Consider the following 20,567-nt stretch of genomic DNA (forward strand, 5'->3'; position numbering starts at 1 on the left):
TCATCCTCGTGGCCGCCGGCGCGAGGATTCAATTATTAACAGAAAAGGGCCAACCGCAAGGCCCTGCCGTGCCCCCCCGTCCACCGAATCGAAGGGCCTAGTTTCCATAGTTGAAATCCAAATTTCTCTTGGTCGTTTTCGTCTCCCGACTTTGCTCGTCCCGTCCCGCTCGCCGTCCTTGAGTAATCCTACTTGTTCGTACACACACACTACAAATATAATTAAAATAAAATAAAAAGGTACCAATACATCGAGACTTGACCGCCGTTGTCATCGTCTCAACCGACCTCATTATCTACCTACCTTACCTACCTACCTAGCACACAGCTAAGAGAGCAAACCCCACCCTTGCCCGCCTCTGCTCACTGACACACACACATATCCCTCGACTTCTCCTACTCTGTTTGCCCGTTTATCCTTTTCGAGACTTCACTGCTCTTCTTTCCCCTCCCCCCGACGACTTGCAAGTCTGCCGTTGACTTACACGCAGTTGTCCTGCTGCTCTATTTATTCGTCGTCAATCGGACCGGCAAAAACCACCATCATCACCCCCGCCGCCGCTACCTTGCACGGCCCTGGACGACACGGCATCACTTGTCCGTTTCTAGTTGGTTGAATCACCACCACACACACGGACTGACTAGAACCGGCTCCAAAAGCTTTGATGCTCCTCAACTGAGGTCATCTGGCCCTCAACCCCTTCTGCCTTTGCCCAGAACGCGTTGGGTCCTTGTCTTGGTCTACATAGTATTCCTATCCAGCCCCTCTCGCCTTGGCAGCCTAGGCACTCCGCTCCGATCTCTTACCTTCCTCTCAATGTTCGACTTCACATAAACCAACCCCATCCACGCTACATACAAGCCCTTGCCGCCAGCAATCAAAGAGCCGCCTTTCGACGCAAGTGGAAGGCCATCGCGATAAAAAATAATAAAAATAAAAACAGCACGATCCAAGAGCCCCCCTCAAAAAAAAAAAAAAAAAAAAAAAGAGCCCATCATCTGATCCGACCACTACCCACTGTGCCGTGGATCTCGCGCTTCCGCCCTTTCTGGCCGTACCCGACCCTGTCTTGTATCAACCCATACACCGCCGTGAGGCATTCAACCCTCGGAACCAACAGCTTCGAATCGGATTTCCACGCCGAACTCCCATCCAGTTCGTCCGCGCTGCTCGCAGGCAATCTGGCCAGTGACGCTCCAACTCCCATACAGGGTCACGACCAACCACTAATTCCTCCGATTGGTCGACCTCACCTTGCACTGTGAGCATTCGAATGCAGATTGTCGTTGGACAGCCCAGGAACGACAGCAAATCCATCGAGCACGCACATCATCATCATCACCCTGACGAAGCTGTCCCGACTGGACAGGTCGACTGACAGCAATTACGCACTTGACTGAGACCAGGGGATACATACACACGCACATACAGACACACAGACACACAAACCCTAGTCTCACTCACCGTTACGCGCATCGCTCACTATTCCTTTCATACACACACACACACACATATATATACACAAACGCGCGCGTGCATACTTATCTGCCACATTCCCTCAGGTACTTCACGCTTCGCGGCACCTCACTATCCACACACCATCAAGCTGCCTCGTCTCATTTACGTGCAGACACCTCCTCCAATCATTCTACAATTTCAGCAGCTGCCAACTTCCAGTTCTTGGACGCTTATCTCAGGAACGCCCGGGGTAAGTACGAGACAGCGTGCGACAAACCCCGAGATATCTCTCTTCTCAACTGCGGGCAGCTGCCTCATCCCGACAAATTTCCCTTATCAGCATCGTCGACGACGACGGCTGCCCTCTCCTCTTTTCTCCCGCATTCCCACATCCCCCCCGACCAGACCGGGGTAGCACCTTCATCACCTCCGCCGACGAACGCAGCCTAGCCTGCCATCCGTTCGTTCCCCCAGATCTTTTGATCGACACCTTGGCCTGAGCAGGCGTACTACCAGTACCTATCTTGCACATTGGCTTCTTGCTGGGGTCAACCCCGCCATCGACCGAAGGGGGGAAAAAAGGAGCTCCTCCCCTTTTGATAGCACCGTTGGCTATCTATCTCGCCATTCCTCCCCTCAATCGCACCCCTCAGGGTTCTTGAATCATACCGGTCCGAGAACCGCGTTTTACTTACTACCTTTTCTCCTCCCTACCCCGACGGCTCACCCTTCCACCGGCCACTCTCAGTCAGCTTCTGTGCCGTGTCCCTCACCCTCGCCGACGCAGAGACTAGAGACCAGACCTGCACTTGGCCCGTTCGGTCATCCCCTATTTCGCGATAGCCCTCCCGCCTGCTATAGGTTCGAGGCCGCATTTTACGTATCCGTTTGTCATGGTTAATATCTCTATTTAAAAACATTCCCATAAACCCCGACCCCTGCGACAAAGGCCGCTTTCGGGATAACCAACCAACCCACCAAAGCAGCGTCGCCACCACCAGCGCATCGCTCGTCTTCTCCGCAAACCCGAAGACTGCACTTACACCCTTCTTACCGCGCAGCGCATCCTCTGGGGAAGAATAGCGGGGTTGACTTGACGATAAGCCCTTGCATCAGCGACTCTTTTTCGCCGACTCAAAACCCTTTCTTGCGCTGCTGCCGGCCACTCGGTCCTTTTTTTCTTTTCTTTCTTTTTTTCTTGCTCTTCCCCGCAAGAACAGGTTTGTTTCGGAGACCCCTAAATGGTGACCCTGATGCCTTCCCAACTCAACGGGATCGGGATCCCTATCCGGCCCGCCAAACAGCAACAACAACACCAACAGCAGCAGCAACAGGGTCACTCAAATCACCCCTACCACGGCGACTCGGCCGTGTACAGCACCTTCAGGACGCACAAACACTCACGCTCATCCTACTCCGAATCGTCACCTCTGGCCTCCTCGAGGAATAACTCATTGACGTTCCGCCCCTTCAAGCGCCCAATGCCCAGCCCCAATAAGACGATTGCCGTCATCAACGCCAGCGGTCGTCAGGCCGCCTCGTTCATCAGAGTCGCCACTGCCGTGGGCTACCATGTCCGCGCCCAGCTGCGGAACCTCGAGGGTGTCGTGGCAACAGAGGTCAACTCGAACCCTAACGTCACTGTCCTTGTCGGCGAGTTGTACACTCGACACAAGCCCACGCCGGACAACAGAGACGTGACAACCAACGGTCCCATTTCCGGCGTCGGTGTAAACCACGACCTAATCAAGGAGCTCTTCCGCGGCACGCAGCTTGCTTTCATCAACACAACCTTTTATGGCGACGAGTTGGAGATCGGAAAGGCGCTCGCCGATGCCGCCAAAGTGGCCGGGGTCCAGCATTATGTTTACTCCTCCATGCCGGACCACGCAGCCTACAATACGGACTGGCCGTCGCTGCCCTTATGGGCGGCCAAGCACAAGGTCGAGGCGTACGTGCGCTCCATTGATCTACCTTCCACCTTCGTCTACACTGGTATCTACAACAACAACTTCACGTCGTTGCCGTACCCGCTCTTCTGCATGGAACTCCAGCACGACGGCTCCTTCCAGTGGCAGGCTCCCTTCCACGAGGATGTGAAGCTGCCATGGATCGACGCCGAGCACGACGTTGGCCCCGCTATTCTGCAAATATTCAAGGACGGCTTGTCCAAATGGCGTGCAAAGCGCATCGCTCTGGCATGGGAGATGCTGACCCCTCGGGAGGCTTGTGAGGTTTTCGCCCGAGGAGTTGGGCGCCCGGTCAGGTATATCCGAGGCCCAGTCGACCTCAAAGTCAAGATTCCCACCGGGTACCGCCAGCAACTCGAGGCGCTGGAGAAGCTGTTTTCGCTTGGCCACCAGGACCCGAAGAAGCAGCCTCCGTACTTTGGCGACGTGGAGCTGGAGAACAACTGTCTCTCACAGTCCATGGCGCTGTGGGAAGGCCCGCGGGGACTCGAGGAATACGCGCGGGAAGTCTTCCCTCTCGAGGAACAAGCCAACGGCCTAACATGGATGTTGGAGGAAGAGGAGGAAGTGCCCGAAGACGACGTCACGTCAGCTGCCCGCCAGAGGGACCATGAAGTGCAACAAGAAGCAGACGAGGAGGAAGAAGAATACTCGGACAACGAGGACGACGGTTTGGTCATGAGAGGTTTGAAGAGAGATGAAGAGGAATGGCTCGCATGAAGGATCGGAGCATGATCGAGGCTGCAGGACCACTAGGGCTGGACGGCCGTGAGCTCGAGGTACCCTGAAGCACACCACACACCCCGTACACGACATACACACAGCATGCGGCGGCGTCCGGGCGACGAAGACGGAGGTGAAAACGAAAGGAACGGTCGGGAAAATGTGCGTTTTGGGGGATTCAATTTTCTTTTCGGGGCGTGTTTGTTGCCCAGCAGTGTACTTCCCCCGAGTAGGGGTTGAGTTGGAGCCTGGCTGGGCAGGCTTGTTTGTGTGAAGGTGATGACAGCTCACCCCCTCGAAATCGTTCATACGGGCTGGCATGGCGTTGCATGGTTGACAAAAAGACAAAAAAGGGTGGCGAGTAATGCAGAGCTCGCTGGTATTTGGTGTTTTGATTTAGTCTCGTTGTTGTATGACAGCATCGCGGTACGAAGAAGGACGGAGTGGAAAGAAGTGGAGGGCAATAGACCAACAGTTGGTTCTATCACCACAACACATATATACAAAGCCTTTGTTGATCCCAGCCACCCAAGCACATGACGTGAATGAGACGGGCGGAGAGAGGAGAGAGGTACGGAGGTTTAAGAGGACACAACGGAGCCGAGCAAGGGGAATTTCCTCATTTATGAAGGCGGTCGTCGTCGGTTGTGACCGACCCAGAACGTCACTTGCGTTGTACGTGTCTGCCCTGATGCCGCGTCGTCCAAGTCCGAACGAACCCCTTGCTCGCAGCGTGGGGGTCCATTTCCCTTGTTTTCCCTCCACGTCCTCCCCCATTTGGTAATGGTGGGAGGCCGGCCCAGGCCGGTGAACCACATAGGAGGAACGGGCGACACCCGCCACAGCGGGGGGGGGAGGGGGGGTTGCCCGGGGGGCCGTGGATTTGCACAAGGGTCCCAGCAGATGCGTGGGATGACTTCATGTCTGCTCCATGCTTAGTCCTTGGGAGACGCAGGTATCTGGAGGCAGGGGGGCGGAATGGTTGCGGTACACGACTCCAGGTTCGCATGGTCTCATCACAACAACTCATTGTTTGATATCACAACACAGGGCGGTCGCAATAGAGTCTGCGCGCTTAATTTGACGATGGGAGGCACTAAAGATAGCGCGTGCGGAGAATATTCTTCTAGGGGGACTTCTAGAAGCTTGTTCCCCCCCCCCCCCCCCCCCCCCCTTGAGCCAAGTCTGGCTGCCCTGCACCGGGGGCCCTTGAGAATCGGGCCTGGCCTTGTGTGAGAGAAGGTGACGAATACCTAGATAGGGGGACGGGTCCTCTGAGGTCGATACGATTCGTGCTATCCGATAAGGAAGCAAGGTTTCCCTTCCCTTCTTCTTTTCCCGCCATTCTCAAGGGGAAGCAGGCCTCGATACTCACTGGGGCCATGAAAGAAGGAAAGAAAGGCAAAACTGTTCATGGAGCTTTTTCACACCCCCGCGTTTGATCAAGTTGATGTCATCCTCCTGCACGACGCACTTTGTCCCACTTCGTCCTATCTACCGTCGACAAGAACGATGTTTGTCCCACTGGGGTCCCCGGCACCAAGCATATGCAACCAGAGCGTCCCTTGACTCGTGATACAGCCCTCGATCCAGTCGGCTGGGTCCGGCGACGATCGAAGTGCCGGGCTGCAATCGACATATCATATTCCGAGACCGTCGTGTCAGCTATTGCCTCCAGGGGAGGAGATAAGGGGAGAACACCCAGACCACGCGCTGGCGTTTCCCAGCCATCGTGGAAAGATGGGCTCTGAGCCTCTGACCAAAGTACACATGACCTCGAGGTAGGGGGACGCCCTCCTGGGGGTGAAGGGACGATGTCACTGGCAAGGGTAGGGGCTCGTTCCATTCACTTATCGCGCCTGTTCCCCCGCCCCCGGGTGCGCGCGTACTCATCTGGCATGCCCCCTAGCCAGCCCACTTGGTAATGTTCTGTCGAGATCCGCGGATGCTTGAACCCGAGATAGCTTTTCATATTGCATGTACCAAGGCACCTAGGCTGCAGAGGACTGCGCTAGGTATACCCTCCGCAGACGCCGCCTGTGCCGACGATGTACTCCCTCCCTCGGCGTCCTCTTCGGTACAGGCCTTCTTGGGTGTGTCCACGAACCGTGGGGCTTTCTCTTCTGGCACGAATGTATCCGAGTAGCTCCTCCTCAATACCGTTGGTGAACGTCCACCTTTTTTTTTTGAGGGGGGGGGGACTGGTCCTTAGAGGTGTTTAGGACCACACAAAAACGACAAGTCCTGTCCGGCCACACATCCAGGGGGGATCCTGTGGTCGTGAGTATAGCCAACTCATAGCCGTGTACCCTTTGGCCCTCGGCTGCATGCTTTGCCAGTCATCTCACGTCAGGTCCCATGGTTCCTGTATGTTACCCCTGAACGGGCAGGACAGAAGCGCGGCGGAAGGTCTTGAACCCCCCCTCCCCCTCACCCCCCTACGACTTCCCTGCAGTGGTTTGTTTCTTCTCGGATAACGAAACAAAGACACAGGTCGAGATGGCTTTGCGGCGGCCTTCATAACTGTCTGGGAGTGCTACGCTCTCTGTACTTTCCAGATTAGGGGCACATGACGTCCGACCTCCCTGCGCATAGTGGCACCCATCAAAGAATCACAAGCAACGCATCACCCAATGGAATGAAAATGATAGACGTAAAGGACTAAGAAACGGGCTATGAGGCAGACGACCGCCTTAATGCACAGATGACGTGAGGTATTCCGGGTCATTGGGGGGGGGCTGCGGGCCCTAACACAAGGGGACTTCGGGCTCACAGGAAAGACTCCCGACGCCCAAACCATGGTTTTCGAACGGCGGCCGCCTCGTTTGCTAGCGAGGAGTCGTCCTGCGGGGCCTCGTCGTTGGGTGTCGACGTATCGCGGCCACGTTGTTCTCTGCGAGGGGCGTTACCCGTTCGTTGCCGCCTTACCTCACGTGCCGCCACTTACTTTGCTTCGTCCCGTTTTAGCATCACATTCGTGGAACGGCGTGCCGAGTTCCTGGTTAGAGTAGCGGACGATCAAGTGTAGACGAATGGGGTCACGTTCCGAGTAGGGCTGGCTTCGGCTACATTGATTCAGTCGGGAGCCAGTTACCGCAGGCACTACCACGTTGCGACAGCCAAAGAGTCATCTGAGCGGCGTCATGACATGCTGCTCACTACTTTCCGGGGAGTCGTCGAGTCGGGATGGTTTGGGGACTGGATATGTGTAGCGCTTTAAGCATTCGACACCTGCTATCCATGCTTGATACCCATCCGGAACGCCTCACCCGCGAGGGGACGAAGGCTTAGGTGTCGGTGGCGTCGCCAAGCTCTTCCTCCACTCAGGCCAGGTGTGATTCTTGTTCGAAAACAGAATATCCATAGAGCTCAGTAAACTGTCTTGAAATGCTTTGCAGAGCAGATGGCATGCCGTATGCGTTCCCGTTTGCTAGGTGACGACATCGGTGGTGGCAAGTCCCGGGATATTTGTTGCATTTGTGACATGGAAACTTCCACTGATGTACTCGATATCCGGCCCTGATACCGTTTCTACTTTTTGTTCCTATGGGGACCTCCAAACAAAAGTGCCACGATGGCTAGGACCAGAACCCTTCGTAGCTGCCGCGCCAGTATCATGGGTGCAGAGTTGAGCTTGACCGCGACGCTTGTTTATCCCAACTGCCTCAAAAGACGAATAGCAACGTCCTTATCATGGTGAGATGACCAGCACTATTATATTTACAGCCCTGCCTATCATGTCGCCAATCGGGGGGAGCGCGGTCAGGGCGCCCGCCCGCCCGCTTATCAGCCCGCCCGACTCGTTGAAATTACCCCCTTTGATAAGCCCACCCGTCACCCTCACGGGCAGGTGAAAAGTTTTCGCTGGTACTGATACCATACGTAACGGAGGTTGGCCTGGTTCCGTCTCTTGCAAAACGTATCCTGAGCTGAGAGGCGGCCCTTCTGATATCATACGTGACCTCACCCCCCGTCATCCCTCTCAGCGTTCGGTGAAGAAGGGCGGAGCGACTCAGTACTCGAGCATTGTAGGAAGACCGACCGGGATACCAAGTTTGACAGGTCTCATTTCCATTGGAAAGCTATACATGGCGTCCTCTGGGCATGTTGCCTGCCCCCGTCCCAGCTCGTCCAGCCCGAATCCTACGTCTCAAGGGGAACGCAGCAACAGCCAACGATGACAAGCACTGCATTGACAGGACTGTAGACTTCACTACGCCCGGTAGACCTCGCAGTCATAGACGAAATATATAGCGGTATACTCTGTCCAATAATTGCTGTACTCCGCCATCCTCAACGATCCGCGGTATGCTGCGTTGGGAGTGTACACGTACACGGTAACTGGTACACTAAGAAGGGCCTTCTGTAAGCCGTGATCGTGGCTCCAAGGTCTCGTCCGACCCAACAGCCGCGGTTCGAACTGGTTCTTCAGAGATACTGTACGCACGCGATATGGTTTGAATGGCGGCCTGTTGACCTCCGTACGAAGAGAGATGATGACTGTGGTCCACTAAACCGCTGTTCATACATAGGCAAGGATGCTGGTTCGTGTTGAGGCGAAGTAGATGGATTTCTGTCGCTGAGACCCTAGTTCTTCGGTCCGCCTAAGATCGAACGCTTCTCTTATAACGCACAAACTCGGTAGTATTCAACCCCATGTCGGCATTTTGCCGCGCCGAATCGATCGGCACGGGGCGGCGTTGACGTTGGACTTGTACAGTTCCGTCTCCCATTCAGCTGAGTTTCTGCCGAGCAGGCGGCAAATCGTTCTGTTGTTATAGCCCCCATGCATGGGACGTTCCACTTCGCGGACCTGCATTTGGCTGGAATGGAGTCAAGAGTCCTGGGTCCCTAGGACTCGTTGAGCTGAGCGCTGCGAGTGAACCGCTCTTCTGAATATCAACCAGGGCAAACGAAACCGATAAGGATCAGGTATTCCAACAGGTAGATAGATACAAACAAACAAACCATGGTTGGAACCTCTTGCTAGTCTGTCGTAAGCAGCGAGAAATGCAGTCCTTCAGCCCTTGTCAGTCAGGTACGTCTTATCGAACGCCATGCTCAAAATTAAACGAATAAACCTCAACAATGTCTATTTACCAGCGAGATAATATAACACGCTTGAGCTACACAGTCAAGTAGTACTACCCCTTGATCTGAGTACCTGACTGTGACTCCTCACCGGCAACGTCCTTTCCGACATGGCCCTCGGGCAATTCGTTCATCTCGTCCTCGTCCTCGTCCAAGCCCCTGAACTGGATCCAGAAGATGACGCCCGCCACAGCGGCCAGCACGGCCACAATGCCGTAGTTCCACACCAGATACGGATCGGTGCTCAACGGCGTGAAGGCCTGCCCGAGCGCCGCCGAGATGGCGGACATGAAGAGTGCCACAGCCTGGACCATGGACCTCATGTTCCGCGGCGCCTTGCTGAACGCGTACTCCAGGCTGGTGATGCTCGCAAAGATCTCCGACAGCGCGATGAGGACGTACGCGCCAGTCTGCGCCCACACCAGGATGTCGACGGGCGGGCAGGGGTCGCCGTTGGGCAGGTTCCCCGAGGCGAAGCTCCCGCACGCAGAGCGCTGATAGATGTAGTACTGCAGTACGCAGGCCCAGATCATGGCGGCGGAGCCGGTGAAGAATCCAAAGGCGATCTTTTTGATGGGCGTGAAGGGGATTTTGAGCTTGCGCAGGGTCGGGTATAGGACGAGGTCGCAGAGGGGGATGAAGAGAATCAGCGCGATGGGGTCAAGGTTGGAGAGGATGTCGTTGGGGAGGCCGTTGAGCTTCATCGTGGCGGCCTGGGAGACGAGGTTGTTGTTGACTATAGGGGGGGGGGGGTTGTCAGGCACGTAGATAGGGGCAAGGTCAGGGAAGGATGGCTTACGTTGATTATAAGATAGCCAGTAGATGGGATACCATGAGAATACGGCACAGGCCGCAAACCCACGACGTCTGATAAGATCAGTACATCGCCAACGAAGAGATGATACGAGAAGACTCACAGCTCGTCAACCCAGGCATCGTCAAAGGTCATCCACTTCGGCCGAGTTGCGTCGGAGAAGCGTGATGGTTTGACCGACTCCCAAAAGGTCCCGTCGTGCATGTTCTTCCACGTCCGGAATGGGTTGATCGACCACCTTCCCCTCTGTGCGTAAAGAAACGTCCGAATAGCGGGCCCCAATACCGAGCCCGCGGGGGGCGTCAGGCGATATCTGCCCTTCCCCCACCACATGACCAACGGGCACAGCGCCAGCATGCACGTCGGCAGCGTGAAGCTGAGCCAGAAACCCACAAACTTCTCGGCATACACCATCGAGATCTGCCCCACGAGCGCGCCGATGTTGATAAACAAGTAAAACCAGTTGTAGACCCTGTTGATCGTGATGGCCGGGTCGACAATGACCTTCTCCCCGGAGGGCAGTGTGCGGACGCTCAGATGCTCGATGTCGAGCTGCTCAATAATGAGAGGGCTGATGTTGGGCTTGAAGCCGCCAGTGGCGAATCCGATGGTGATCATACCGATAAGTAGAGCGGAAAGGGAGTTGCCCGCGGGTTTCGTAAGGACGGGCGGGACGGCAGCGGCGATGAGGATACAATGGCCGACGAGGTCGATAGCGATGGAGATGCAGATGGTCTTGTAGCGGCCCCAGTACTTGTCGGCGACCCAGGCGCCGAATAGGGGCATGAAGTACTGCCAGAACTGGTTGAAGGTTGTGATGCCCGTAGAAGCCCGCTGGCCCATTCCCAGGGCCCCAGGCTGGCCATTGATAGCGGCGCCGGTTGTTGAGCCTGCCGGAAGGGGTTGCTGGATGAAGTTGGTGACTGGATATGGTTAGTACCGATCATGCGAGGGTTTGTGTTTCCCGGTCACACATACACTGCGTCAAGTCAGCAATTACAATTCTGAGATCGATATGACTTGACTTACGACGATGACGGAGCCATAATAGGAGAAGCGCTCGCACAGCTCGACAAAGGCGATGGTGAAGAGCTTGAACGGGACGTGATCAGACACTCGTCTGAGAGTGTGCAGTTCCTCTTTTGTCGGTGCATCTGGTCGCGTCTGGGTTTCTCTCTTCTCATCCAGAGACATGTCTCCGCGAAATTTCATTTCATAGGAAGTCTCTCTGAGCCTAGTGCCCGGGTGAGAGTGTTCAATCGTGTCTCCTGTAGACATCGTGCCTGCGTTCTCGCTCCGCGATAACAAAATGTGGTATAAATTTGCGGTCTTAAGACCATTGTCTCAGATAACCCAATGGCTGTGGGTGCTCAACGGTATATATGGAGAGGCCTGGCCGGCTGGTGTATGAAACACTGCGTCCAGAGCCATGCGAGAGACAGGGTTGGAAAGGGATCGATATCTTGGGGGAAAAGGATACGCCAAGGATAAGGATTGGCTCGTGAAGACATGGGGAGTCGAGAACGCAGGGATACTTGGGCGAGGATAAAACGATGAAGAATGGACGGTTGCGTAGCAAATCGCGGCGGGGGAGGGGGGAATCGCTCGGGAAGCGGCAGGTTTAGAGATAAATAGGCCTGAACTCAGGGGGCGAGTGCAGGAGACACCAGATGAGATGAGAACCAGATGGTCGGATTCCTGCGGTCTCCCACTTGGATTGCTGCGCACATTGTTATAGGTTTCTTGACGACACAGAATGCTTTGGGCAATGGTTGGTGATCTGATAGCGTCGAGTCATATGGTCTTTCGTCCAACATTGTTTTTGGGCGCATTGTCTCTTGCCAACAAGTCTCTGGCCGTCCTGCGCCTTGGAAACGGCGGTTTGCTGAGAATTTTTGCTGGAAGCAAATCTATACATGACATTTCTTTAAGACCTACCGGTAGCTTCGGAAACCCTTTGGATCGAACCGAGTCATAACAAGCCGAACGACTCTTACGGGCGGTGTGATGTTTTAGTCGCCACTTTTGGACACCTAGTTGTTATGGACTACGGCGGCGGAGGGAGTTGTTGAAATGACACCCAGCGAGTCAAGAGATTTGATAGAACCACATGAGACCATACACGAAGAAGTCAACTGGAGTATTGTATTTACATGTTCGCCTTCTCCAAGACCGCTATAAAGTTCACGGTTGAACCTGTTCCTTGTGTCGTCTCCGGAGTCAATATCAAGTAGCGTGAGATTTGTTTTCCGAAACCTCACACGGCGCCTGGAATCTAAAGGCAGTTTGCAAGAGGTTGAGAGATAAGAAGCAAACTTGCTTTTCAAGTGTTTCACGTTCATCGCATCTTGGGTATCCGCAAGAGAGAACTCTAACCTCCATGGCCTGAGCTTTGAATCACATTAGCAGATCGCATTAGCATGACGTCTGGGCTATTGCGCGCAAGATGGAGTGAAGACATAGTAGGTTGGACAGCTAGAACGCCTCGATCCATGCGGAAAATATCTCTGCTAATTCTTATATGAACTGGAAAATAGAGTTAAAGAAACGAATGACGGGCCGTAGGTATCTCCAATGTCTGACCGAGTCTCTGGTCGTCCTATCTCTGCTTTCGTGTGATCAGTTTCTGAACTCTCAGGTCAATGCTGACCGTTCGGTTCTGTCGAGCTGATATATTGGTTTCGCCAGAGACACGGGGTCGAATCCCTGTTGTAAAATGAATGATTGTATCTGCATATCCTGCGACAGATGCTGGATTTCGACAACATGTCAAGCTTTAGTCGGGCCCACTGCGTCTTGCCCCGGTTCGTAAAGTGCTTGGCCGTCGATTTGGAGTCGAACGACGTTGATATCGGGTACAGACCTCCGAAAGTGTATGATTTGCCGAGGAGGGAATGTAGATCTGGGCCAGGTGGAAAAGTCTTTGAGCACTTACCAGATGAGATGTTGGTTGCATGGTCCAAGACAGGGGTCTCACACGTGGAGTCGTTCTCAGAGTTGTAATTGAGACCGTCACGCAATTGGTTCGCCGATTCGATGCATGTCTCTCACCTGCAACTACAATGCTTCAAGTGCAGCCTCACCGACACGCACTGGCGGTATTCGAAGCATCGACAAAATAGTCCGAGTAGAGGTTAGTCCAAGTAGAGGTGGCTTTGCCGCCTGCTTGGCATTATTGAGTAGTAATTTAGATAAGCGTTCGGAGCGACCGAACTGTGAGTTCGAAGTGAGAGCAGCGATAGCCGCAGCCCAACATATATGGCTTACCATAGGCCTGATTTCCTCCTCATTTCGATCAATTGAATTTGTCCGCAAACATCATGAACAGAGCCGTCCTCCTCACGCGTCCTAACCATAATCTCCACCTCCTTTAGAACTTGCCCTTGAGCAAGTTGGTAATCATCTCGCGGCCAGTAATGCGTGTGGTCTTCCACAGGGTAGGGAAGTCGAGAGTACTAGACAAGCCATCGGCAAAGCCAAAGAAAAGCATGGGTGGGATCCAGCCGCGGGCGTACTCGAGGGCAAAGCAGCCTTCGTCCATCTTGTACTGCTTGACGTCGCCGCGGCGTAGGTGGTGGACGGTGCCCTGGGGGTAGACCTCAGCCTCGTAGGCGCCGGGGACGTAGGCAAGCTGGGTGCCGTAGAGGATGTTGAAGTAGTCGTCGGCGGTGTGGCGACCACTGTGGCCCTCGGTTCCGATGGCGGTGCCAAAGACAATGAGGTACTCGGTTATGCCTAGAACAGGACGCGTAAGTATATCACGATTGACAGAAGGCTGCAAGGAATGCGACGTGGCTTACTGGCATGGATGATGTACATGGCGCCCATAGCACCGCCGGCGTTGTTAAAAACCCATTCCTCGTCGAGGTTGACGTGTTTGGGGTTAATGCCGTTGAGCTCGGTCACGATGTAGTTGACGACAGACCGGGTGTCGTTGCCGTGCGCGGCAATGGCACGCTTGGAGAGGTCATGGAGGTGCTGGTGGTCGAAGATGTAGAACTTCTCCAGATTCTTCTCGAGGAACATGTAGATGGGCGTCAGGAGACCGATCCACAGCGCCAGTGTAAACAACCGGCTGAGAGACACCATTTTGATAGATCAAGAGCCTGAATTACACAAGATGGGGATCCAAAGGAAAGAACAAAGAAAAGGAATGTGATGGCCCAATCGGCAGTATAATGTGAGGAGAAGGAGGAGGAGGAGGTGAGGCACTGGGGAAGTCTTGCGACGGAAGCACCGGCGATATTTAAGAAAGCTTGGTTGAGCTCCAGCGAGAAACCGTCGCATCGCCATTTGTTTTGGTTGAGGATTGGACCCTGCATTTTGATCCTTCAAGGATCTTTCTGCCTTGCGCCACCGCCTGCTTTCCACTGGCCTGACAGGGCGTAATGTACCTAAGCACACCGTAACTACCCGACCTTACTACGTAGGTAGTAGGTAGGTACTAGGTATTAGGTTCCACTAGCTGCAGCTGTCCGGGTAGCGGGGCCCCGGGCAGCACCTCTCTCGTTCATCCATCCATCCACCCATCCATACGGCGGGCGGGTTGCGGGACCGCATCTCATTGAAAATTTCGGGCATTCGGGTTTTCACGACACCATAGCCACGGGACAGACTTTCAGAGCTCAGCCTCACACACGGAGCTGACGAGGTTCTCAACCGGGGTCAACTCATAACTCGCTTACTCATTTTTCCGTCATCTCCACCTCGCCTCTTGCGACGACAGTTAGCAGGTGCGAATACGACATCCACCTAGATCTCAGTCACACACGTCATACACGCACACACACACGCCCACGTCCAACATGGCCACGGATGAGATCCCCCAGACCGCTGTGCCGGGAAAGATCCTGGGCCCGACGACGCGGTACGCCGCCGGCCCGGGCACGCACGTCTACAACGGCAACGTTGTGGCCTCGCTGCTGGGCGATGTGACGTTGACCCCGTCGGCTAAGGCTCAGACGGGCCTCACGAAGCGCCTCAACCGCATCACACAGCTGTCGGCCGACGAGTTGGCCACTATCTCGGTGGCGCGGCGCGGCGCCAGCAAGAAGCGCGAGGTGCTTCCGGACGTCGGCAACGTGGTACTGTGTCGTGTCGTGCGGCTGATGCCCAAGCAGGCCATCGTGACAATCCAACAGGTCGGTGATACGGTGCTGCAGACCGAGTGGCAGGGCGTCATCCGTTCACAGGACGTGAGGGCGACGGAGAAGGATAAGGTCAAGATCTACGAGAGCTTCAAGCCTGGCGACGTGGTGCGGGCCCAGGTGGTAAGTTTTTCTTCTCTCCCCCCCCTTCTCTCTCACTTGTCTATGATGACATGTGACGAGAGTATGTAGATGGCTGACTTGGAGTGACAGATCTCTCTGGGAGATCAGGCGAATTACTACCTCTCCACCGCGGCCAATGAGTTGGGCGTCATCATGGCCACTAGTGAGGCTGGCAACGACATGGTGCCGGTGAGCTGGAAGGAGTACAAGGACCCGGAGACGGGCGTCGGAGAGCCGCGCAAGGTGGCCAAGCCGAACTGATGTGGCCGGCTCTCAGCTATCCGCAACTCGGCGCAGAGCCCCTTGGGCACCGCGACGAGCAGGTCTACTGGGCCCTGTACCAAGTCGAGGGTTCTCGGGAACAAGAAGCAAGGCAATAGAGTCTTCAACTCTGCCTCACCAACGAGGCTGAGTTGTTTCCGCTGCCGAGCAGGGAGGAGCCCTTGTGGCGTTTCGAAACGGGAGTCCGGGCATGACGACCATGAAAGCGGGTTCCGCTGGAGGTTTCAGAACCTTGAGCCAAACCCAAGGGCCGGCTTACCGGGCGCGCAACAGCCACCGGACAGGCGCAGCCTTCTTATATTTCTTCTGAAGCTGCTACTGCATGAAATTTCGACGAAAATAGAGCAACGATCGACCACCGACGGTCGTCCGGATAGAGACGACTTCTGCAGGAGTACTCTTCGCGTGCGTTGCGGCAGCAGCATTGGGCGCCTGAGGTCAAAGGGCTGCTTGATGGGCAGTCCGATGTGGGGAGCTTATTCATGCAAGGGTGACGATCGAGAGGTATCAAAAACTGGGAATGGGTTTTGGACGCAAGGATGGGTGAGCGTAGGGAGGACAGGAAGACAAAATCAATAAATAAAAATAATAGGCCGCCGGAGGTTTGCAGTCGTCGAACAGGACAGCACATCACCACCCATCCATCAGCCCTGACTTGCCGTTCCCGTCATGACACGGACGACGTGGATACATATAGCCAGACATTCCGCAGTTGGCCTTGCCTTGAAATTAAGTAATGGTCCAATCGGTCACAGAACGGTCAAAAAAAATGCATTGGACGGTTGCGGCCGCGGCCTGCCAAAAACAAGAGACGAAAGAAATGAAGCATGATTAAGCAATATTGGGAAAGCTCACCGGCCATTCCCACCTCCTTCTCTCCCTGCCGTCTTGGTAAAAAGCTGTGCAACCCAAGAGGATGCTGGAACGCGGGAGTGGAGCGATTCTGTCCCATCTTCGTCGCCCAGATTGGGTTTTACGCGCCCAATCGTCTGACGCCGTTCATGGCATCCCCCGGGGCTATCCGCCGCTCCGCCCGTTTGGAACCCCCCCCGGTCTTCTCATAGATGTCCCCCAATTCCCACCACGAAAGCAAGGAGGCGCAGTGAACCCCGTTCGCGTCGTGGGCTTTTCCCTCGTCACGAAGGGGACTACCCAAAAGAGGCGGTGGTGTCACACATTAAAATCGGTGGCTAAAGTGGCATGTGGGCGGGATTTCAGGCAGATGAGTTATTTCGCTCTCGCTCTCTCCCTCCTTTCGAATCCGAACACGCTCTTGTTTCTCCTCCGCCGACATCTTACTTTCCCTTGCTACCAGAGACGTTCGGATGCACAACTGCACAGCAGCTGAGACGGTTCTTCTTTTTTGTGCTCCAAAGCTCAAAGCGCCGCAATAAAACACCACCGCATTTTTCTGATATAGGGACCTCCCGCTTGCCATGTACATGTAATCGTGCGCCTGTCACTGCCACACCTCGGAACCCCAAACGCCCTCCACGAAGCTCTGGCACCTCGACGTCACACCTCTCAAACACTAATTAACTCCCCGCTTTGGTTGCCTCACGACTCGACCATAACTTAAAATAAGCTTGAACCTCCTCCCCGTTCACCGGTTGCGTGTCCCCTCGGAGAGCCGTCTAGTCCCCTCCTTCCACATATACAACATAGTTGTAGCGACAACCCAGCCAAAACTACAAGCCATGAGCGCAACCATAACCATGACTGCCGCTGTGCCTACACCGCTGCCGACATTGTCCCTCTCGACGGACCGTTCCGAGCAGCACTCCTGCCCCAGCTGCGGCGTTGTCATCGAGCCCCCGCCCGCACTTCTCGAAGCGCAGTCCCGCATCGCCGATCTCGAGGCCCAGGTCCGCCTGCTGAACCAGAAGGCCGCCGCCGCCATCGACCGCTGGGCCGACTACGAAGACGAGCTCACACGACTGCGCATCGCCGCTTCCCAGACCTCCACATCCCCTCCCGCCGTCATCGCCGCGCCCGCTCCGACCCCGTCGCCCACACGCACGAGCTTCCTCTCCGGCGGCGCAAACAGGCTATCCCAACTCCTCAGCCCGCGCGGCATGAAGTCCACGCCGAACCTGCGCGCCCCGTCACCGCCGGCGGTCGGCACGGGCAACCCGGCGTCGACGGAGGACCTCCGCGAGGCACTGAGCAGGGAACAGAACCTCCGCCTAGCGGCCGAGAGCCGGCTCAGCACGACGAGCCAGGAGGTCGAGGAGCTGAGCGTGAGCCTGTTCGAGCAGGCCAACGAGATGGTCGCGAAGGAGCGGCGGGCGCGCGCGAGGCTCGAGGAGCGGGTCGAGACACTCGAGAAGCGGGACCAGGACAAGCTGCGGCGGCTGGAGCGGCTCGAGGGCGCCGTGGGGAGGATCGAGAGGGTGCGCTCGCTGCTGGGGGATATGAACGCCAAGGACGCGGCCGTGAGAGAGGCCGCGGAGCAGAAGAGGGCGTCGCAGCCTTGATGGGAAGGACCCGGGCGCCGGAGCTGACGGGTTGACGGTGCATCACGGTGTGATGGCCTGTGAGACTATTTCTACGACGAAACGACTAGCATATTGGGCGCAATGTTTGGCAAAGCCTTCTTTGATACCTACGGACGGACAAATGGAGGGGAGCGGGCAATCGGAGGGAAATTTGGCATAACAGGGCTGGAGGGACATTTCAATAAAACGGACAGTTGGGTGGAAGATTGCGTACTTAAATCACGATTTGAAAAATGGAAGACAAGCCACATAATCAGGTACCTGTAACACATTCTCTTTTTAACATCTATCGACGATCAGCCGATCAACAACAAGCAAACCCTTTCTTTCTTTGTCTCTTTCCTTTTCTCTTTCCCTCTTGGTGTCGGCGAATACTGCCCCAAGCCTGTCCGCAATGCTTTTCGGGTCATACTAAATGGAGCCTCCGTACGCCATGCCCTTGTCCCAGTTACAGTCGAGCAGCTCGAATGTTTTGTTTTAGTACCACTGTCTTCGTCGTCCACGTGCGCATCTTTCATCCGTCAAAGCCCCAGGCTAAGTTAGTCCTGGAAGCCCTCCCATTCGATTTCTTCAGGCTTCAGTTTCTTCTTTGTGTCAGCTGCCTTCACCTTGGGAGAACCCTTTGGGAAAGACTGGAGCGAACCTTTGGGTGATGTCTTGGGCGACCCCTTAGACTCCTCCGTCCTTGCAACCTTGGAGGCAGGCGCCTCATCTCCCGAGCTGGAGTTTCTTCTCTTCCTGCCATTTTCGTCGCTCTTGTCTAACTTCTTGTTGTCCTCCCATTTGCGCTTTCTGTCCTGCTTGCGGCTCTGGTTCTGTCGCTCCTGGTTGTTCTGTCGCCTCTGGGGCACCTGGGGCGCTCCGTTGGGGTACTTCTCGGACCAGGCGGTCAGCATCTGCGTCACCTTGGGACCCCAGACTTGCTCTCCCTTGAGTAGATCCTCGTATTCCAGACAGTTGTCAGTGCGGACCTCGAAGTCGCCCTGTCGCGAACGCTCCAGTTCCGCCATTAAGCCCGCCGAATTGACCTTGGCGCCGAGGTCGTGGCAGAAGCTACGCACGTAAAATCCAGAGGTGACTGTCATACGGATCCGGGCAGCGGGCGGTCCCTTGTCGGTCCAGGGGAACGGCTCGTCGGCGGACGGAGGCGGGGGAATGAGATTGGAGCCCTTGCCGGCTGGGAGCTGTCCCAGGGCACCGGACATAAGGGCCGGGTTCTTGGGCGGCTTCTGTTTCTTGGCGGGCTTATCACGGATAAGGCCGTCCTGGCGCTCCTCGAACTTCTTCTTAACAGTCTCATGCTCGGAGAGGGCCCTTTCTTCCTCCTTCTCCTCATCGGGAGTCAGTTTACGGCCGGATCCCTGCTGCTTCTCCACTCGCCAGACCTGCTCGGCGAGGTTCTTCTCGGCAGCCTCTGCCTCCTCCGTAGGCCATCTGTAGTTGTGCGTGCCAGGCTCGTACCACTCGACCATTTCAAGCTCCGTCACCTCGACCTCTCGTCCTTCGATTTCTCTAGGGATGGCCTTGCCCTCACGAGCGTACTCGTACAAGGGTTTGCCCTCCATCTTGAGGGCCGAGTACAGAGGCGGGATCTGCTGAAATTTGCCCCGGAAGTCGCCCAATGCCTTCTCGACCTTGTCTCTCGTGATCTCGTCGTATTGCCGTCTGCTCAGTATCCTGCCGACGCGGTCGTAGGTGTCTGTGCTTGCGCCGAAGAGAACGACCGTCTCGTAGGTCTTCTTGCAGTCGAGGAAGGAGCCGAGGGACTTGGTTCCCGATCCGACGCCGAGAATGAGCACGCCAGTTGCCAATGGGTCGAGAGTCCCTCCGTGGCCCATCTTCACGCGCGAATCCTTCTTAACGGCCCGACGACGCTTCCATTCGGCCTTGGGCTCACGCATCTTGGAGGCGAGGTCCTTTTCAATCAGCGGCTTAAACAGTGCCGAAGGGTTCATGTGCGTCTGGCAATCGCGGATCACCTGCGCGGAGCTCATGCCATACGGCTTGTTGATGGCTGGTAGGAAGTAGCACGGTTAGCGGTCGATAAGTCGCATCGCGCTTGGAGGCGTCGCGAGCGAAAAACATGAGGCAAGGGGAGGACGAAGGAAGGCAGGGAGTCGAAACTTACCGAAGACGCCCTCGAGTACGGTGTCTGTCGCCATCTTCCAGAGACTGAACGAAGCTCGCATTCACTCGATGGAAGGGTACGTAGTATGGGAGAATGAAAGGAAGTAGAGATCCAGCGGGGTGGGTGCAGCCTTCTCTCTCTTTACCTTCGCTTTTGCGCTTTGGTTTGCGCTTCTCTGCATGCGTTTTTTGGTGAATTTTTTTAGGAAGGGGACGTTCCGGCGTTCCTTATCGGCTTATCCATTGGCCAAGAAATGACCAAACCCCTGTGGGCTTGGCCCGAGAACCAGCAAGTTCCCTGCGCTAACAACGAGTCGCGCTATGTTTTCTGGCC

The 20,567-nt window shown here is 55.5% G+C and overlaps 6 protein-coding genes across 6 annotated transcripts; 3 read left to right on the top strand and 3 right to left on the bottom strand.

The window, feature by feature from the left end:
- Nucleotides 1-2,939: 2,939 nt before the first annotated feature.
- Nucleotides 2,940-4,148, top strand: LY79DRAFT_586231 (NmrA-like family protein; the record flags this gene model as incomplete). The annotated part of the gene is made up of 1 exon (XM_060560603.1): nucleotides 2,940-4,148. The coding sequence occupies one exon, from the start codon at nucleotides 2,940-2,942 to the stop codon at nucleotides 4,146-4,148; it is 1,209 nt and encodes a 402-aa protein (XP_060420150.1).
- Nucleotides 4,149-9,122: 4,974 nt separating this feature from the next.
- LY79DRAFT_699412 (POT family protein) lies at nucleotides 9,123-11,297 on the bottom strand. The gene is made up of 5 exons (XM_060564890.1): nucleotides 11,086-11,297; nucleotides 11,029-11,035; nucleotides 10,160-10,979; nucleotides 10,042-10,109; nucleotides 9,123-9,978 (listed from the first exon to the last, which is right to left on the bottom strand). Exons 1-5 carry the CDS (start codon nucleotides 11,266-11,268, stop codon nucleotides 9,296-9,298), a joined length of 1,761 nt encoding a protein of 586 aa, XP_060420151.1. The 5' UTR covers nucleotides 11,269-11,297; the 3' UTR covers nucleotides 9,123-9,295.
- Nucleotides 11,298-13,426: 2,129 nt separating this feature from the next.
- On the bottom strand, nucleotides 13,427-14,145 carry LY79DRAFT_504761 (ERG2 and Sigma1 receptor like protein; the record flags this gene model as incomplete). Its single annotated transcript, XM_060553539.1, has 2 exons — nucleotides 13,427-13,791; nucleotides 13,857-14,145. The coding sequence occupies 2 exons, from the start codon at nucleotides 14,143-14,145 to the stop codon at nucleotides 13,427-13,429; spliced, it is 654 nt and encodes a 217-aa protein (XP_060420152.1).
- A 716-nt stretch (nucleotides 14,146-14,861) lies between these two features.
- Nucleotides 14,862-15,587, top strand: LY79DRAFT_575234 (exosome component EXOSC1/CSL4; the record flags this gene model as incomplete). Its single annotated transcript, XM_060559689.1, has 2 exons — nucleotides 14,862-15,326; nucleotides 15,417-15,587. The coding sequence occupies 2 exons, from the start codon at nucleotides 14,862-14,864 to the stop codon at nucleotides 15,585-15,587; spliced, it is 636 nt and encodes a 211-aa protein (XP_060420153.1).
- Nucleotides 15,588-17,178: 1,591 nt separating this feature from the next.
- On the top strand, nucleotides 17,179-18,212 carry LY79DRAFT_144617 (ribosomal protein L32). Its single transcript, XM_060550989.1, has one exon. It carries the CDS (start codon nucleotides 17,306-17,308, stop codon nucleotides 18,083-18,085), a length of 780 nt encoding a protein of 259 aa, XP_060420154.1. The 5' UTR covers nucleotides 17,179-17,305; the 3' UTR covers nucleotides 18,086-18,212.
- A 153-nt stretch (nucleotides 18,213-18,365) lies between these two features.
- On the bottom strand, nucleotides 18,366-20,405 carry LY79DRAFT_535477 (trub family pseudouridylate synthase). Its single transcript, XM_060556516.1, has 2 exons — nucleotides 20,235-20,405; nucleotides 18,366-20,120 (listed from the first exon to the last, which is right to left on the bottom strand). Exons 1-2 carry the CDS (start codon nucleotides 20,293-20,295, stop codon nucleotides 18,646-18,648), a joined length of 1,536 nt encoding a protein of 511 aa, XP_060420155.1. The 5' UTR covers nucleotides 20,296-20,405; the 3' UTR covers nucleotides 18,366-18,645.
- Nucleotides 20,406-20,567: the final 162 nt, after the last annotated feature.

Source organism: Colletotrichum navitas (assembly GCF_030913465.1).
Source record: "Colletotrichum navitas strain CBS 125086 chromosome Unknown LY79scaffold_2, whole genome shotgun sequence".
NCBI classification, from domain to species: Eukaryota; Fungi; Ascomycota; class Sordariomycetes; order Glomerellales; family Glomerellaceae; genus Colletotrichum; species Colletotrichum navitas.